Source organism: Hyla sarda, chromosome 4, assembly GCF_029499605.1.
Source record: "Hyla sarda isolate aHylSar1 chromosome 4, aHylSar1.hap1, whole genome shotgun sequence".
Classification (NCBI taxonomy): domain Eukaryota; kingdom Metazoa; phylum Chordata; class Amphibia; order Anura; family Hylidae; genus Hyla; species Hyla sarda.
In genome coordinates this window covers 57,710,585-57,728,215 of record NC_079192.1, presented here as the reverse complement: position 1 = coordinate 57,728,215, position 17,631 = coordinate 57,710,585, and the positions used below count along the sequence as shown (strand labels likewise).

General features: G+C 43.0%; 1 protein-coding gene across 1 annotated transcript in view; it reads right to left on the bottom strand.

The window, feature by feature from the left end:
* The window catches only part of TTI2 (TELO2 interacting protein 2), a 22,168-nt gene extending 4,537 nt beyond the window's left edge, over positions 1 to 17,631 (bottom strand). Inside the window, exons 1-4 of the mRNA XM_056571113.1 lie at positions 16,743 to 17,631; positions 10,785 to 10,971; positions 7,650 to 7,742; positions 2,098 to 2,288 (exon numbers count right to left, since the gene is read on the bottom strand). Of these exons, the coding sequence (XP_056427088.1) occupies positions 2,098 to 2,288; positions 7,650 to 7,742; positions 10,785 to 10,971; positions 16,743 to 17,542 (1,271 nt within the window). The 5' untranslated portion in view covers positions 17,543 to 17,631. The remainder of the gene's footprint in view (positions 1 to 2,097; positions 2,289 to 7,649; positions 7,743 to 10,784; positions 10,972 to 16,742) is intronic.

Sequence of the window (17,631 nt, the reverse complement as noted above, 5' to 3'; positions counted from 1 at the left end):
TTTTATAAAAAAAAAAAACGTTTTTGAAAATGTTGTCAATTTTTAATGGGAGGGGTGTTGAGTGGGGACTTAAGGATGCAAATGCGCATGTGCAAATTTAAAACCGTACACGGTTTCCCATATGGAACTGAATACATGTGCGTTTCCCATTGACATCCATGTAAAAAAAAAAAAAAAAAACGTATGCGGTTGCAGTACGGTTTTTAAACCGGAGACAAAAAAGTGGTCAACCATGGTTTTGACTCCAGTTTAAAAACCGTACTGCAACGGCATACATTTATTTTTTTATTTATTTTTTTAACATGGACGTCAATGGGAAACGCACATGTATTCAGTTCTATATGGGAAACCATATACGGTTTTTAATTTGTAGATGCGCATTTGCATCCTAAAGTCCCCACCCAACACCCCTCCCATTAAAAATGGACAAAATTATCAAAAACGTATGGATTCTTTTTTTTTTTTTTTTTATAAAAACGGACGGAACTGTATGCACTTTTAAAAACAGTATACAGTTTAAAAAACGCATACGGTTTACTTTTTCCCATACTGTTCCATCCGTTTTTTTGCCATACAGTTTTCTTTAAAAAAAAAACGGATTGAAAACAGTATGGCAAAAACCTGGTGTGAACCCAGAGTTGGTAGTGATGCTTAACTTGTAGCGAGTCCTTCCTGTGTGTGGGGGTGAGGTAGCTCTGTCTTACAGCAGGGACGCTCTCCCTCCCAGAGAGGTGCTGTCCTGCACTCATCGCAGTGTCAACTCCCTCCTCAAAGTTGGTGGCAGCAAAAAAAATGTAATATTAATGCTGTCTCCAGCCGTCGCCCCTGATAAAGTGCTGGCCTAGGCCTTGGTGATCCAGTTACATGAACAGGGTTGGATCGGCACATGATCAACAATAAAGGTTCCCAATGAATGTGAGTGCAAGTATATCTTAAAGGGGTACTCCACTGAAATTATTTTTATTTTTTTTTATATATCAAGGGGTGCCAGAAAGTTAAACAGATTTGTAAATGACTTCTATTAAATAATCTTCATTTAATTCTATTAAATAATCCTACCAGTACCTATCAGCTGCTGAAGTTGAGTCCTTTTCTGTCTGACCACAGTGACACCTCTGTCCATTTTAGGAACTGTCCAGAGTAGAAGCAAATCCCCATAGCAAACATATGCTGCTCTGGACAGTTCCTAAAATGGACAGAGGTGTCAGCAGAGAGCACTGTGCTCAGACAGAAAAGAGATTCAAAACTAAAAGAACTTCCTGTGAAGCATAAAGCAGCTGATAAGTACTGGAACGGTTAAGATTTTTAAATAGAAGTAATTTACAAATCTGTATAACTTTCTGGCACCAGTTGATTTAAAAATAAAAAAAGTTTTCCAGTGGAGTGCCCCTTTAAAAAAAAAAAATGTTGAATTAATACAGAAAGTAGATTGTAATCTTGTAAAACATTTATTTGCTTAAAAGAGGTACTCCACTGGAAAACATTTTTTTTTATCAACTGGTGCCAGAAAGTTCAACAGATTTGTAAATGACTTTTATTAAAAAATCTTAATCCTTCCAGTACATATCAGCTGCTGTATGATCCACAGGAAGTTCTTTTCTTTATGAATTTCCTTTCTGCCTGACCACAGTGCTCTCTGCTGACACCTCTGTCCATTTTATGAACCGTCCAGAGTAGGAGCAATTCCCCATAGAAATCCTATTCTGCTCTGGACAGTTCCTAAAATGGACAGAGGTGTCAGCAGAGAGCACTGTGGTCAGGCAGAAAGGAAATTCATAAAGCAAAGAACTTCCTGTGCATCATAACAGCAGCTGATAAGTACTGGAAGGATTAAGATTTTTTTTATAGAAGTGATTTACAAATCTGTTTAACTTTCTGGCACCATTTGATTTATGTTTTCCATTGGAGTACCCCTTTAAAACCATAATATCCCTTCAAAAACAATGTCCATAGACATTGCTACGGTTGGATTTGGAAAATTTCTGCAGAAAATCTGCAAACAATCCACAGGGAAATCCTGAAGACAGATCTGCACCATATCATGCAGATTTTTTGGGGAATTATGTAAAATAAATAAAGTTGTTTTCGAATCCTTACCTTTCCTGAAGAGCAGGCAGGTTGCGAGCATAGAGTCTACGTAGAACAATCTTGTGTTCCATCTCCATGTCAGTCAGAACCAACTGCATGACTTGGTCTGAAGGACACTCTCCATCTTTTTGGAATGCACCCACTACAGGTGCAGGTTTGTGGAGGACAGGGAACAGATCCACCAAGCAGGGCAAGACCACCTGAAAGAGAAAACCAGGGGGGATTAGTGGTCTGGCACCCGGGTCATCACCATCTACCATAATCGGTAATAATGGATAACAGTAAAGGGACAAATTCCAGCAATGTGCAAAATCCATCACTGATAAACCTCTCAACTATTATTCGAAATCAGACACCTCCAAAAGGGTGGAAATAAAGTAACTGTATTTTCATCTTGATTCTGCCATTTTCATAATTGCTGCAAAACTACAGCTTTTTAGATAAAACCATGAAAAACAACTCATGTAGGTCACCCCCCCATAACTAAGAAAACATCCCTACTTATAGTCATTGGTTGTTAAATGTGTTATCCAGGCATAAATTCCAGCTTGATCTACCATGGGGCATGAGGAGACGTTGCTGGAAACATCCGATGCCCCCAGCAAGTATCATGCAGGTTTCTAAGGGTGCATGCACACCACGTTTTTGTTAGGCTAGGTTCACAATACGTTTTGTAACTACGGTTCCCGTATACAGCTGGGAGGAGGGGGCGGGGCTTAAATGCGGCGCCCGCACTCAGCCGTATAGGGAAACCGTATTTAATGCATGTCTATGTCTATTAAAAAATATGCTTCTTTCTATTTAAGTTTCCACTTTGAAAATATGACCACTAGGAGTCTTCCCACCAGTCCTGTCCGCAAGCCCTTTTTATAGATTTCAGACTCATGCTGGAGTCCTAAATCTCAGACTGCAGCCGGGACACAGACAAGCTCAGCACTGCTCCCTGCCTGTCAATCAGACAGGCAGGAGCCAGCACTGTGCTCATAGCACAGCAGGGCATACTCCTGACTCTGCCTTTCTGCATGCCCTCATTCATTTTACTCTCTGAGCTCCGATCTTCCTTCTCTCTGCACATGCAGTTGTAAATAGAGAGGAGAAGACTCAGAGCTGCCCTCTGTGCTGTGTTCACAGCCTCTATGCTGGGCCACGCCCCCTTCCTCCCTCACACTAGGATGGCTGAATGAGCAGCCAAGAGGACAATAAATCAGGTAAAAAGAGGGGGTTTTGAATTAAAAGAAACACAGGGATAGTGTCAGAGTCATGGACAGTTCCTGTATACGGTTTCAAGTTAAAAACCGTATGGAACTGTATAGAAAACTGTATGCATTTACTTGTAAACTGTATGTCAAACGCATCATCCGATTTAGTCCGTTTTGCATCTCATACGGTTTTGTCCAGTTTTTTTTTCCCGTACCCAAAACTGTAGTCTATCACGTTTCTTGGTCCGGGTGAAAAACTGTATTAAACCGTATATGTTTTTTTTTTTTAACATGGGAGTCAATGGGAACCGTACAGACCTGTATGTGCGTACGAACCATCAGGTTTTCACCATACGGTTTTTGACTTTGCACAGTTTTTTTTCTTGGAATTTCAATCAAACAAGTGAAACTTTATTCAAAATGGAGTGAAAAGTTAAAAACATATAAGTTTTTTTCTTAAAAAACGTATGCAAACGGACAGCATTTTTCAATTCGTATACGGTTTTCAACCGTATATGGGTTCAAATTTGTATACACTTTTAGAAACAGTTTAGTCAGGTTTTGAGGAATCCGTTTTTCATCAAAGACCTGATACAGGAACTGTATTGCAAAAATGTGGTGTGAATGAAGCCTAACTCAGTGTTTCCCAACCAGGGTGCCTCCAGCTGTTGCAAAACTACAACTCCCAGCATTCCCGGACAGCCATTGGCTGTCCGGGCATGCTGGGAGTTGTAGTTTTGCAACAGCTGGAGGCACCCTGGTTTAGAAACACTGTTCTAACTAATGGGAGAGAAGCATGTCTTTTTTTATTTTTATCTGTTTCTATTTTCTGCTTGTATTATTATGGGGGCAGCCATCTTACCAGAGCTATTTTAAAGAGTACCTATCATGTACTAAACTCTCCCTAATCCCCCCCCCCCCCCCCCATCTGTCCCTGACTCTGACACTATCCCTGTGTTTCTTTTAATTCAAAACCCCCTCTTTTAACCTGATTTATTGTCCTCTTGGCTGCTCATTCAGCCATCCTAGTGTGAGGGAGGAAGGGGGGCGTGGCCCAGCATAGAGGCTGTGAACACAGCAGAGGGCAGCTCTGAGTCTTCTCCTCTCTGTTTACAACTGCATGTGCAGAGAGAAGGAAGATCGGAGCTCAGAGAGTAAAATGAATGAGGGCATGCAGTAAGGCAGAGTCAGGAGTATGCCCTGCTGTGCTATGAGCACAGTGCTGGCTCCTGCCTGTCTGATTGACAGTGCTGAGCTTGTCTGTGTCCCGGCTGCAGTCTGAGATTTAGGACTCCAGCATGAGTCTGAAATCTATAAAAAAGGGCTTGCGGACAGGACTGGTAGGAAGACTCCTAGTGGTTATTTTTTCAAAGAGGAAACTTAAATAGAAAGAAGCATATTTTTTAATAACATGCTATTGGAAAGTTATTCTGCATACATTAATCTATAATATATCAAAAGTTTTTTTGATGAAAGGTCCCCTTTAATAGCATTTACAGCATGTCCCATGGACATAAGCAGCATTAGACTGAAGCTGTTCCATGCAGATTAATGGGAAAGGTGTCTGGGCATTCTCTGTGACCTTTTAGAGATCATCCTATAGGGAGTGGGAAGCTGTGAGCAATAGCTATTGTGTGTACCTCTGTTATATATCTACTGTTGTCATCTTTTACTGATAAGGTTAGGTTCACGCTATGAAATTTCCATCCGAAATTCTGCTCAGGAATTTCAGTTGGAAATTCTGGTGCAGCAGAATGCGATTCCGCCATACAGTGCACAGGAATATTCCAGAAGAGGACTCTCCCTCCGTCAGAGATTGATTTAGCTCTCTTGAATCGCTCACGGCCTCCTTGAATTAGTTTATTCCTCTGTTCCTTTCAGTTTGGGAACCATGGGACCGCTTCTCCGACCTACATCTTCCTTTTTCTTGTTCTTCTCTTTCCTTCCATCCTCCGTCTTCTGTTGTCCTGTTGTTTTCTTTATGTGGAAATACTTGTGGTTCTCTTATATGTCGCCCTTCGGGCCTTTATGTTCCCCCTTGGTTGGCTACTTGCTGTTCCCCTCATAACCTGCCTTTGTGGATCAATGTTTTGTTTTCGTTTGTCTGTATTTCTGAAGATTCCTTGGTGCCTTTGTTATTGTATTATTAGAGTGTTTTATGGTACTCTCTGGGCCTTTACGGTCCCTTGAGACATTGTTAAGCTATTTTACCCTTTGACTTTGTATTACAAAACTTAAATCAATAAAAATTTATAGTAAAAAAAATAATAATAATAAAATAAATTTTGCCTCCCAAAAAAATGGGCTTGCTTGTTCTTTAGGTGGAATCTGCGCCAAAGACACTGACAACTATGGGGACCGACATGTCACTTGTTGCCTTGGTGGCAAACCATTTTTAATGTGCACGAGTAAATGCTAAGTTTTATTGGACATTGCTTTTTCTGGGAGCTGGATCTTTCCTCTTTTCACTTCCTTGTACCTACCAGTGGAGAGTGGTCCCCTGCATCCGTGCTTCCGGATCCCACTTAATGGTGCCTGCAGCGTATGAAGAGTTGGTGAGCTGATCTACATTTCTTTTCCTTTCACACTACCGTTTATGTCCGGTGGATGACGTCCGTTAGGAAGATAGCGGGAGAAAAATTTGTGCTTGTGACCTTCCCGCTATCATAACGGGACTTATAAAGGACATTAGAGGAATCTAATTCAAGTGAATGGGATCCTCTTTGCCTGTTATAACTCCTGTTTTGCTCCGTTACAATAATGGACGTTAATGGCAGACAAAGTAGGAGAATAGAAAAAAAAAAAAAAGGAGCCATTAAAGTCTGTTTGTAACGGAGCAACAGTTTAGTGTGAAATTCTTTAAAAAATAAGGTTAACATTTAAACTTAATTTAACCCCTTAAACAACGCAGGACATATATTTAGCTCCCGCCATATAACGCAAGGTCATATCGGGTTGGTCCCGGCGGCCATCAACGGCTGGGATCCACGGCTAATATCGGACAGCACCAATCGCGGTGATGCCCAGTATTAAACCTTCAGATGCGGCGATCAAAGTAGAGTATTTTTTTGTTCACTTTTTATACCATAAAAAATTTTTTAAGCGATCCAAAAGTTAGATCAAAACAAAAATGGTAACAATTAAAACCTTCAGATCACGGCGCAAAAAATGAGCCCTCATATTGCCCCGTACATGTATAAAAAAAAAAAAAAGTTATAGGGGTCAGAAGAGGACATTTTTAAGTGTATACATTTTCCTGCATGTAGTTATGATTTTTTCCAGAAGTGCGACAAAATCAAACCAATATAAGTAGGGTATCGTTTTAATCGTATGGACCTACAGAATAGAGAAGTGTCATTTTTACTAAAAAATTTACTGTGCAGAAATGGAAGCCCCCAAAAGTTACAAAATGGCTTTTTTTTTTGTCACACAGTGATTTTTTTTTGGGTTTCGCCGTAGATTTCTGGGTAGAATGACTGATGTCATTACAAAGTAGAATTGGTGGCGCAAAAAAATAAGCAATCATATGGATTTTTAGGTGGAAAATTAAAGGGTTATGATTTTAAGAGGTAAGGAGGAAAAAACAAAAATGCAAAAACTGAAAAACGCTAAGTCCTTAAGGGGTTAACAATAGGTACATTTTTTACTAACACAGGAGTGGATATAAAAGAGAATGATCAGTCTTTTCTTTACACTGTTTATTCCTTTCAGTTCCACTTCTGGCTTTTGCTCAAGAAAACAACATCAAAAACTGCATGTAGGATTCCAGCATTAGGCCTCTTTCAGACAGCCATGAAGTGGTTAAATTTTTTATTATACGTATTATGGCCAGTAATCCAAGCCCAAGCACATCTCTGATGACCTAAGATCACAGCATCACAAGAATCTTAGGATACTGTCCACAGTCTCACCTGTAGGTCTTAAAGTGGTACTCCACTGCCCCAGCGTTCTGAACATAATGTTCTGAACACTGGGACAATGGAGTAACCCTTTAAGGGGTAGATATAAAAGAAAGCATAAAGGACCAACTGATACATTCATTCTGCTCTATTGTATTCACTCCGGTCACTGGCTCATCATTTGTGTAATAACTGCAGAACCTGCAGCTACTGCAGAGTCATTTCATTCAGCTTTACTGTATGTTCTGGAACAGATTCTGCACCAGTACAATAACTACCTGTGAACGAAGGAAACTATAGAAGTCTATCTCAGACTATATAAGTCAATGCAGTGAATAGATGAGTGTTTCCCAGCCAGGGTGCTCCCAGCTGGACAGCTGCAACAGCTGGAGGAACTCTGGTTAGGAAAAACTGGAATGTACAGTCTTCTCTAGGTGGAAATAACTGTGATGAATTTTCTTACCTCAATGACTTCAGCATCTTTAGTATAAAGGTGATTCCGAAGAGCATGATACGCCACCAGGGCCCGATTATACTGCCTCAGCTCTGCCGCCGGCTGTCAGAGCAAAGAATAGTATTATTATAATTCACTCTGATGATCATAGACTATCTGCAGTCTGGCTACAAAAATTCCTAAAAGTTAGCTGGTCACCAGCAATACAAAGTGGTATTTCACACATTGATATACTATACATTTAAAGGGGTACTCCGGTGAAAAACATTTTTTTATTTTTTTTTTTAAATCAACTGGTGCCAGAAAGTTAAACAGATTTGTAAATTACTTCTATTAAAAAATCTTAATCCTTCCTGTACTTATCAGTAGAAATTATTTTCTTTTTGAAACACAGAGCTCTCTGCTGACATCATGAGCACAGTGCTCTCTGCTGACATCTCTGTCCATTTTAGGAACTGTCCAGAACAGCATATAAGGACGCAGCCCATTTGGGCCTTAAGGACGCAGACAATTTAATTTTTACGTTTTTATTTTTTCCTCCTCGCCTTCTAAAAATCATAACTCTTTTATATTGTCATCCACAGACTAGTATGAGGGCTTGTTTTTTGCGCGACCAGTTGTCCGTTGTAATGCCATCACTCACTTTACCATTAAATGTATGGCGCAACCAAAAAAATACTATTTGTGTGATGAAATTAAAAAGAAAACCGCAATTTTGCTAATTTTGAAAGGTTTTGTTCTCACAACGTACAATTTACGGTAAAAATGACGTGTGTTCTTTATTCTGAGGGTCAATACGATTAAAATGATACCCATGATAATACACTTTTCTATTACTGTTGCGCTTAAAAAAAAAAAGCAAACTTTTTAACCAAATTAGTACATTTAAGATCCCCCTATTTTGAAGAACTATAACTTTTTCATTTTTCCGTATAAGCGGTGGTATGAGGGCTAATTTTTTGCGCCGTGATCTGTACTTTTTATTGATACCATATTTGCTTATATAGAACTTTTAATCCCTTTTTTATAAATTTTTTTGAGAATAAAATGTTATAAAAAAGCATCTATTTTGGACTTTTTTTATTTTTATGTTCACGTCGTTCACCGTACGGTATCATTAACATTTCATTTTAATACTTCATATATTTACGCACGCGCCGATACCAAATATGTATATAAAATATTTTTTTAACACTTTTTGGGGGTGAAATAGGGAAAATGGGACAATTTACGTTTTTATTGGGGGAGGGGGTTTTTCCAATTTTTTTTTACTTTATTTTTTTACTTTTTACACTCTTATAGTACCCATAGGGGACTATTTATAGTAATCACTCGATTGCTAATCCTGTTCACTGCTATGTATAGGACATATCACTGATCAGGGTTATCGGTAATCTTCTGCTCTGGTCTGCGGGAAGGCAGATCAGAGCAGAAGACTCACGGAAGGCAGCGGAGCCAGGTGAGGGGACCTCCGTCTGCCGTGCTGGATGATCGGATCGCCGCAGCAGCGCTGCGGGGATCCGATCATCCATTTTAGTGACCGCGATGCTGCAGGTGCCGTGATCTGTATTGATCACGGCATCTGAGGGGTTAATGGCGGACATCTGCGGGATCGCGGGTGTCCGCCATTACGGGCGGGTCCCTGGCTGCAATCAGCAGCCGGGACCTGCTGCGCATGATCCGGGCATCTTTCCGATGCTCGCGGTTATGCTTAGGACGTAAATGTACGTCCTGGTGCGTTAAGTACCACCTCACCAGGACGTACATTTACGGCGCTCATCGTTAAGGGGTTAATGTGTAGTCTGCCTAGTCCAAGCAATAGGTTCCTTACAGATTTCTCCTATATAACAGCATTCACAACTTTTAGGAATTACAACACAGTCCAATTTGCCTAAATGAATTAATACCAGACAAAGCCCCTAGTCAAAGAATAGCAATAGGGACCACAATCCTATCGATACACCTTCAAAGAAGTACTCTGTGAATTTTTATTTTTTACACTGCTGGGTCATCTCTCCCCCCATGATTTCCTGCATGGGGCACTGCTACTTACCCAACCTCAGCGCACTCCAGCCCATACCCTCGGAGACAAGCACAAGTGATGTCCTGCTCAGCCAATCAGGGTCCCATCACAACTGGTGTTCTAAGCGGGCTGTCACTTGCGATCTTCTCGAAAGGTGGGGGCCGGAGCGTGCGGAGGACGGATAAGTAGCGATGCCTCGTAAAGAAGAACCCGGTGTGGGGGGATGGATTTGGAGTCCCATCAGAAGATTCGGAGGGGGTATGGGGGGGGGGGGGGGTCCTATGGATAGGGGATAAGTTTCAGTTCCCTGGAGAACACCTTTGAAGGGGTACTCCGTTGCCCCAGCGTTCGGAACCTTCTGTTCCGATTGCTTGGAGCGGGCAGTGACGTCACTGCCACGCCCCCTCAATGAAAGTTTACGGGAGGGGACGTGATTGCCGCCACGCCCCCTCCCATGGACATGCATTAAGGGGGCATGGCCTTAACGTCACGACCCCCGCATCCAGCGTTCCAAACGAACACCGGGTGCTGCACAGAGATCGTGGGGCTCCCAGTTGCGGGACCCTTGCAATCAGACATCTTATCCCCTATCCTAAGATGTCTATGGGCAGAGTGCCCCTTCAACCTTATAAAACTGATGGCCTATACTCTGGACTGGCCATTAATATTGACTCATCAGGGGGTCTGACTACTGGTACGCCTGTCAATAAGCTGTTTGAAGGGACCAAGGTGATTGCAGCCTCTTTGATGTTTACAGCTGCTCATCCTTACACCACCATACTATTTATAGCGGCAGGGCAGGGTACTGCCGCACTTGAATTACAACACCCCCATACCTTGCACAGCGCCTACTGAAAGTGTGAACACTGAAGAGCATGTGGTGGTTGCACTGAAGCCGCAGCCGCTTCAAAGTAAAGATCGGTGAGGATGCCAGGTGCCGGACTGTGCATAGATCACTGATTCCCAACCAGTGTGCCTTCAGCTGTTGCAAAACTACATCTCCCAGCAGGCCCGGACAGCCTTTGGCTGTCCGGGCCTGCTGGGAGTTGTAGTTTTGCAACAGCTGGAGGCACACTGGTTGGGAAACACTGACCTAAGAAGTCTACTGCAGATAGTCTTACCACATTCCTGATGATATGGTGCAGGCAGCGTACGCCCAGCACTTTATTCTCTGTCTTGTAATCATCAGAGAAGAGGAGCGAGGGCGGCATCACCATGCTGAGGAACTCCGAGAGCCACGGCCGAGGAACCTGAAAGAGCAGCCAGGAGAAGACGAGCTTGGCTTCCGGGTGCGACTCCCATGTGTCTCTACAATAAAACAGATTATAGATCATTGAGCAGGGCAACAACCAAAACCCTGGAAAGTAAATGTCATATCCAAGAGTCCTCCACATAAAGGGGTATTACAAGTTATCCTCTATCCATAGGAGAGCTGATCGGTGGGGGTGCGATCGCCGGGACCCCCACATATCACAAGAACAGAGGTCAGCAGTCTAGAGTGATTGGAGGAGCAGCAGCAAACATGCACGACCACCGTTCTATTTGCTGTCTATGGGACAGGATAGGAGTCTGATCATGGGGGTCCGACCAGTGGATCGTCTCTATGGGGCCTGGATCTTGCACTGTACTCACCATACTCCTGAGCCCTCCAGCCCCCACCCTCAAAGACGAGCAGAAGTGACGACCTGCTCAGCCAATCACTGGACCAGACAGGATGCTGTTTTAGCCAGTGATTGGCTAAGCAGGCTGGTGGGGGGATCCGGAGCGCTTAGTGGAGGAGCTGCTGAATGGTAAGTTCAGTGCGAATGGCGGCCCCATATAGGAGACACTTATCTACCCAGTGGATTGAGAAAAAGTTGCGTTTTTGGACTAGATCTTTAAAAGGAGAACTCTAGTGCCAACTATTTCTCCTCTGTTGTGCTCGGGCTGAAAAAAATATATGAAAATAAACTTTCACTCACCTTCCTGCGGAGCGCTGCTACAGCTGATGGGTCCTCCGGTCCGGTCTTCTTCCTTCTCCCGTGTACACGGATCGTCGCACGGCACTCAGCCTATCACCGGCCACAGCGATGTACCGCCTTGGCCAGTGATAGGCTGAGCACCGTGTGACGATACGTGCACAGGAAGGATGAAGACCGGACTGGAAGACCGATCAGCTGTAGCAGCGCTCCGGGGGAACGCAGGAAGGTGAGTGAAAGTTTATTTTCACAACGGAGGACTAATAGTCAGCACTAGACTACTCCTTTAATGTATAGATAACCCCTGTAAAAGGGATATATTCTCATTTCAGTAAGTTATGCCTATCCACAGGATTACAAATAACAAGAATAGTGGCGGTCCAACATCTGGGACCACCCTCTAAGATACAAATATTAAAAACAGTCCCATGCAGCGCTCCATTCATTCTCAATGAAACTTTCGGAGCATTGCCAATATCAGTGCTCAGCAACGATGGGAAGCCCCCTAGAGAATGAATAGAGAGTTGTATATGAGGGCAGTTTATTCTGGAGGAATTTACCTCTGTTCTCAGGACTGATGGGGGTCCCACTGATCCGCTTGTTATGCCAATTCCCATGGATGGCTTCTTGATATAGGAATACCTGATCTGCTGCGTATTTCCTGCAGCTAATTTTGCTACCCATGGAAGTCAATAGGGGAGATTTATCAAAACCTGTGTAGAGGAAGAGTGGTGCAGGTGTCCATAGCAACCAATCAGATCGCTTCTTTCACTTTTGAGTTCTGTGAAAAATGAAAGAAGCAATCTGATTGGTTAATAGGGGCAACTGCTCCACTCTTCCTCTACACAGGTTTTGCTAAATATCCCCAAATGGGTAGCAAAATCTGGAGCAGAAAATATGTAGGGCTTGTTTTTTTTTTGCACCACCAATTGTACTGTGTTATGACATCAATAATTTCACCACCAAATCTATGGCGAAAGGCCAAAAAATTATTTGTGGGGCAAAACTGAAAAAACAACAACTCCATTTTGTAACTCTTGGAGGCTTTCGATTATACGCAGAGCACTTTTCGGTAAAAATTACCGTACACCTTATCTTTTTCTCTGGAGGTCTATATGGTTACAACAATACCCGAATTATATAGGTTTGATCTCGTTTTACTTTGAAAAAATGACAACTTTTATTTATTTTTTTATTTATTTAATTTATTTATTTTTACAAAAATTAACATGTTAAAAATTGTTCTCTTCTGAACCCTATAACTTTTTAAATTTTTTCACACACAGGGCTGTATGAGGGGTAATTTTTTGTGCTGTGATCTGTAGTTTTTATCGGTAGCATTTTTGTTTTGATGAGACTTTTTTATCGCTTTTTATTTTAAAAAAATTAGCGTAAAAGTGACCAAAAATACGCAATTCTGGATTTTGGTATTTTTATGTGTACGCCAATGACCGTATGGTTAAAGTAACATTATATTTTTATAGTTTGATACACGGCGATACCACGTTTATTATTGTTATATTGTCTGATAGCAGCCGGAACAAACTGCTCCGGAGCTCGCTTCATAGACCTGCCCGAGGCTGTGCCCTATGTATAAGGCGCAAGTCGTTAACGGGGTACTCCGGTGGAAAAACTTTTTTTTTTTTTTATGTTAAAAAGTTAAACAGATTTGTAAATTACTTCTGTTAAAAAAATCTTAATCCTTCCAGTACTTATCAGCTGCTGAATACTACAGATGAAATTCTTTTCTTTTTGGGACACAGAGCTCTCTGCTGAATCACGAGCACAGTGCTCTCTGCTGACATCTCTGTCCATTTTAAGAACTGTCCAGAGTAGGAGAAAATCCCCAAAGCAAACATATTCTGCTCTGGACAGTTCCTAAAATGGACAGAGATGTCAGCAGAGAGCACTGTGGTCATGATGTCAGCAGAGAGCTTTGTGTACCAAAAAGAAAATAATTCAGCAGCTAATAAGTACTGGAAGGATTAAAAAATTTTCATAGAAGTAATTTACAAATCTGTTTAACTTTCTGGCACCAAGTGATTAAAAAAAAAAAAAGTTTTCCACCAGAGTACCCCTTTAACCCCTTAACGACGCAGGACGTATATTTACGTCCTGCGCCGGCTCCCGCCATATGAAGCGGGATCGCGCCGCGATCCCGCATCATATCGCATCGGTCCCGGCGCTCATCAACGGCCGGGACCCGCGGCTAATACCACACATCGCCGATCGTGGCGATGTGCAGTATTAACCCTTTAGCCGCTTCTAAAGTGAAACTGAAAGTGACCCGGCTGCTCAGTCGGGCTGTTCGGGACCGCTGCGGTGAAATCGCGGTGTCCCGAACAGCTGACCGGACACCGGGAGGGCCCTTACCTGCCTCCTCGGTGTCCAGGCAGGAGCAGTCAAGCGCCGATAATGCTGATCACAGGCGTGTTAATACACGCCAGTGATCAGCATAGGAGATCAGTGTGTGCAGTGTTATTGGTCCCTATGGGAGCTATAACACTGCAAATAAAATGTTAAAAAAAAGTGTTAATAAAGGTCATTTAACCCCTTCCCTAATAAAAGTTTGAATCACCCCCCTTTTCCCATAAAAAAAATAAAACAGTGTAAAAATAAAAATAAATAAACATATGTGGTATCGCCGCGTGCGTAAATGTCCGAACTATAAAAATATATCATTAATTAAACCGCACGGTCAATGGCGTACGCGCAAAAAAATTCCAAAGTCCAAAAAAGCGTATTTTGGTCACTTTTTATACCATTAAAAAAAAATGAATAAAAAGTGATCAAAAAGTCCGATCAAAATAAAAATCATACCGATAAAAACTTCAGATCACGGCGCAAAAAACGAGTCCTCATACCGCCCCGTACGTGGAAAAATAAAAAAGTTATAGGGGTCAGAAGATGACATTTTTAAATGTATAAATTTTCCTGCATGTAGTTATGATTTTTTCCAGAAGTGCGACAAAATCCAACCTATATAAGTAGGGTATCATTTTAACCGTATGGACCTACAGAATAATGATAAGGTGTCATTTTTACCGAAATAATATGCACTGCGTAGAAATGAAAGCCCCCAAAAGTTACAAAATGGCGTTTTTTTTTTTTCGATTTTGTCGCACAATGATTTTTTTTTCCGTTTCTCCGTGCATTTTTGGGTAAAATGACTAATGTCACTGCAAAGTAGAATTGGTGACGCAAAAAATAAGCCATAATATGGATTTTTAGGTGGAAAATTGAAAGGGTTATGATTTTTAAAAGGTAAGGAGGAAAAAACGAAAGTGCAAAAACGGAAAAAACCCTGAGTCCTTAAGGGGTTAAAGGGGTTGTCCCACCGTGTTATTTGTGGGTTTTTCGGGCAGCTCCTGCCTGTTTACAGCTGCCAGAGGTGGTCAGAAAAACCAAAAGCAGCCGAAGCAGTGAAGCTACCCAATTTGTCTAACTCCCATTGACTTTAATTAGAGATGAGCGAACTTACATTAAATTCGATTCGTCACGAACTTCTCTGCTCGGCGGTTGCTGACTTTTCCTGCGTAAATTAGTTCAGCTTTCCGGTGCTCCGGTGGGCAGGAAAAGGTGGATACATTCATAGGAAAGAGTCTCCTAGGACTGTATCCACCTTTTCCAGCCCACGGGAGCACCGGAAAGCTGAACTAATTAATGCAGGAAAATCATCAACTGCCGAGCCGAGAAGTTCGTGACGAATCGAATTTCCTGCAAGTTCGCTCATCTCTAACTTTAATGAGAGTAACACAAATGGTGCAGACCCGCGAGCAACTTTGTTTTCGTATCTCCCGTTAATATCTACGCCGTTTGCCGTTTGAACTCCCATTAAAGTCTATGGGAGATGCGCAAATTGCGTAAGTTTCTTGGTTCATCAACTAGCGTACACCTGCAAAATCGCGGGCGCTGTTTTTATAGAGCATTGACTTGCGCCGAATTCATCATCTAATTGTGGGTTATTTTTTATGCTGTCTGCGCTGGCTTTGTCATTTTTTCTTGTTGTGTGCGTTTTTAGGTCTCATAGTTAGAAGATTATTTTTCGCAAATTTTTGCACAAATCTACCCCAGTGACCAGGCGGTATAGGTGTAAACTTTTCTCCGTTTTTTGCACTATCCAAGGGCTTCCTGTCATTTGCGAAAATTTATAACGTGACGTGCGCCACATAATGCATTTTTGGTAAACCACATACTTAACGCCGGAGGTTTCAAACTGCCCAAAAATCTGCGCTAATTATAAATCTCCCCAGCGTATGAAGGGAGGAACAACTAAGAGGTAGATCATTTTGGCGCAATGTAAAAACAGAGCGCGCGCAATTTTACGGGTACACACCAGGTGACAAATTCCAACCAAAAAGAGTTGGACGGAACAACAGTGCATAGAGCAATGCTTCCCAAATAGTGAGCCTCCAGCTGTTGCAAAACTACAACTCCCAGCATGCCCGGACAGCCGAAGGCTGTCCGGGCATGCTGGAAATTGTAGTTTTGCAACAGCTGGAGGCACACTGATTATAAAAACGCTGGCATACAGGCTGCATAGCTCTGAGCTGAAGCATGGCCCGTACTACTTTACTAACTCTGGACTGGGCACCAGATCGGCCACTGTTCGCATTGCTACTTAAAGGGGTACTCCGGTGGAATTTATTTATTTATTTATTTTTTTATTATTCTTTTTAATCAACTGGTGACCGGTGACCCTTCCAGTTCTTTTTAGCAGCTGTATGCTACAGAGGAAATTCTTTTCTTTTTGAATTTCTTTTTTTGTCTTGTCCACAGTGCTCTCTGCTGACACCTGATGCCCGTATCAGGAACTGTCCAGAGCAGGAGAAAATCCCCATAGCAAACCTATGCTGCTCTGGACAGTTCCTGACACTGGCATCAGGTGTCAGCAGAGAGCACTGTGGACAAGACAAAAAAGAAAATTTTAAAAAGAAAAGAATTTCCTCTGTAGCATACAGCTGCTAAAAAGTACTGGAAGGGTAAAGATTATTTTTTTTTAATTTTTTTTATTGAAGTCATTTACAAATCTGTTTAACTTTCTGGCACCAGTTCATAAAAAAAATAAAGTTTTCCACTGGAGTACCCCTTTAAGTCCTGTTCTACAGTCTTGGTTCTCACTTGCGAAGCCGAGGTCCCAGCATCCCCAGGGCCTCTTTGAAGGTTGTGTACGGCTGTTCCTCGGGCCCCTTCAGCAGCTCGGCCACCGATGTGTAATCTGACTCCTTCAGGATGGACCGAAGTAGCTGATTGGCCAGGTGGCGGGACTCCCCATCACTCCAGGGGGCGTCCTTAATATGGGCTCCGCAGAGGAGCAGCAGAGGAGCTGTAGCGCAGCGCAAAATACACTTCGGGCCTAATACACTGGAGGAGCCATGTCCGGCCAGGGGGGAACCAGGTACTGTCCCAAAGTCAGAATTAGGGGCCCCGTTAGGTGAAGTCGGAGTCCCACCATTGTTACTAGAGGGTTCCAAGTTCTCTTCTGATGTAGGGGCCCCTCCTTTCTTTCTGGTTGATTCAGGGGCCACATGGTCCCCCTCCAAGGATAAAGCTCCATCCTCTAACAATTTAGGGCCACTCTTTCCCTTCGGGGCCACATCTGTATCTAGCAGCAAACTGGAGTCCACAGATTTCCCGGCCTCCTCTGCGTTCGGTATTGGCTCCGCCTGGGCGGTCCCAGCGCCGGTCACGCGACCACCACATGACTCCGCACTCACAGCCTCCAGGAGCAGTAGAGAGGCCCTGAGCGCCGCCGCCGCTCTATCGGGGACCTTCTTGTCACTTCCGGGCGCTGCCCAGGTAACCAGCGCCTGCAGCAGCTCCGCACAGTCGGCCGATGTACGGGGGAGAACGGGGGCCCGGCGGAGACAGGCGCAGAGCCCGTAGAGAGCGCGCGCCAGCGGATGCTCGCCAGCTGCCATGCCAACGCCGGGACGTCACGCCCACTACCTCCCGGATATGCTGCTAGATTATAAACGGGCGTCCATCTTAACTGCTGGCAAGGCGGGCG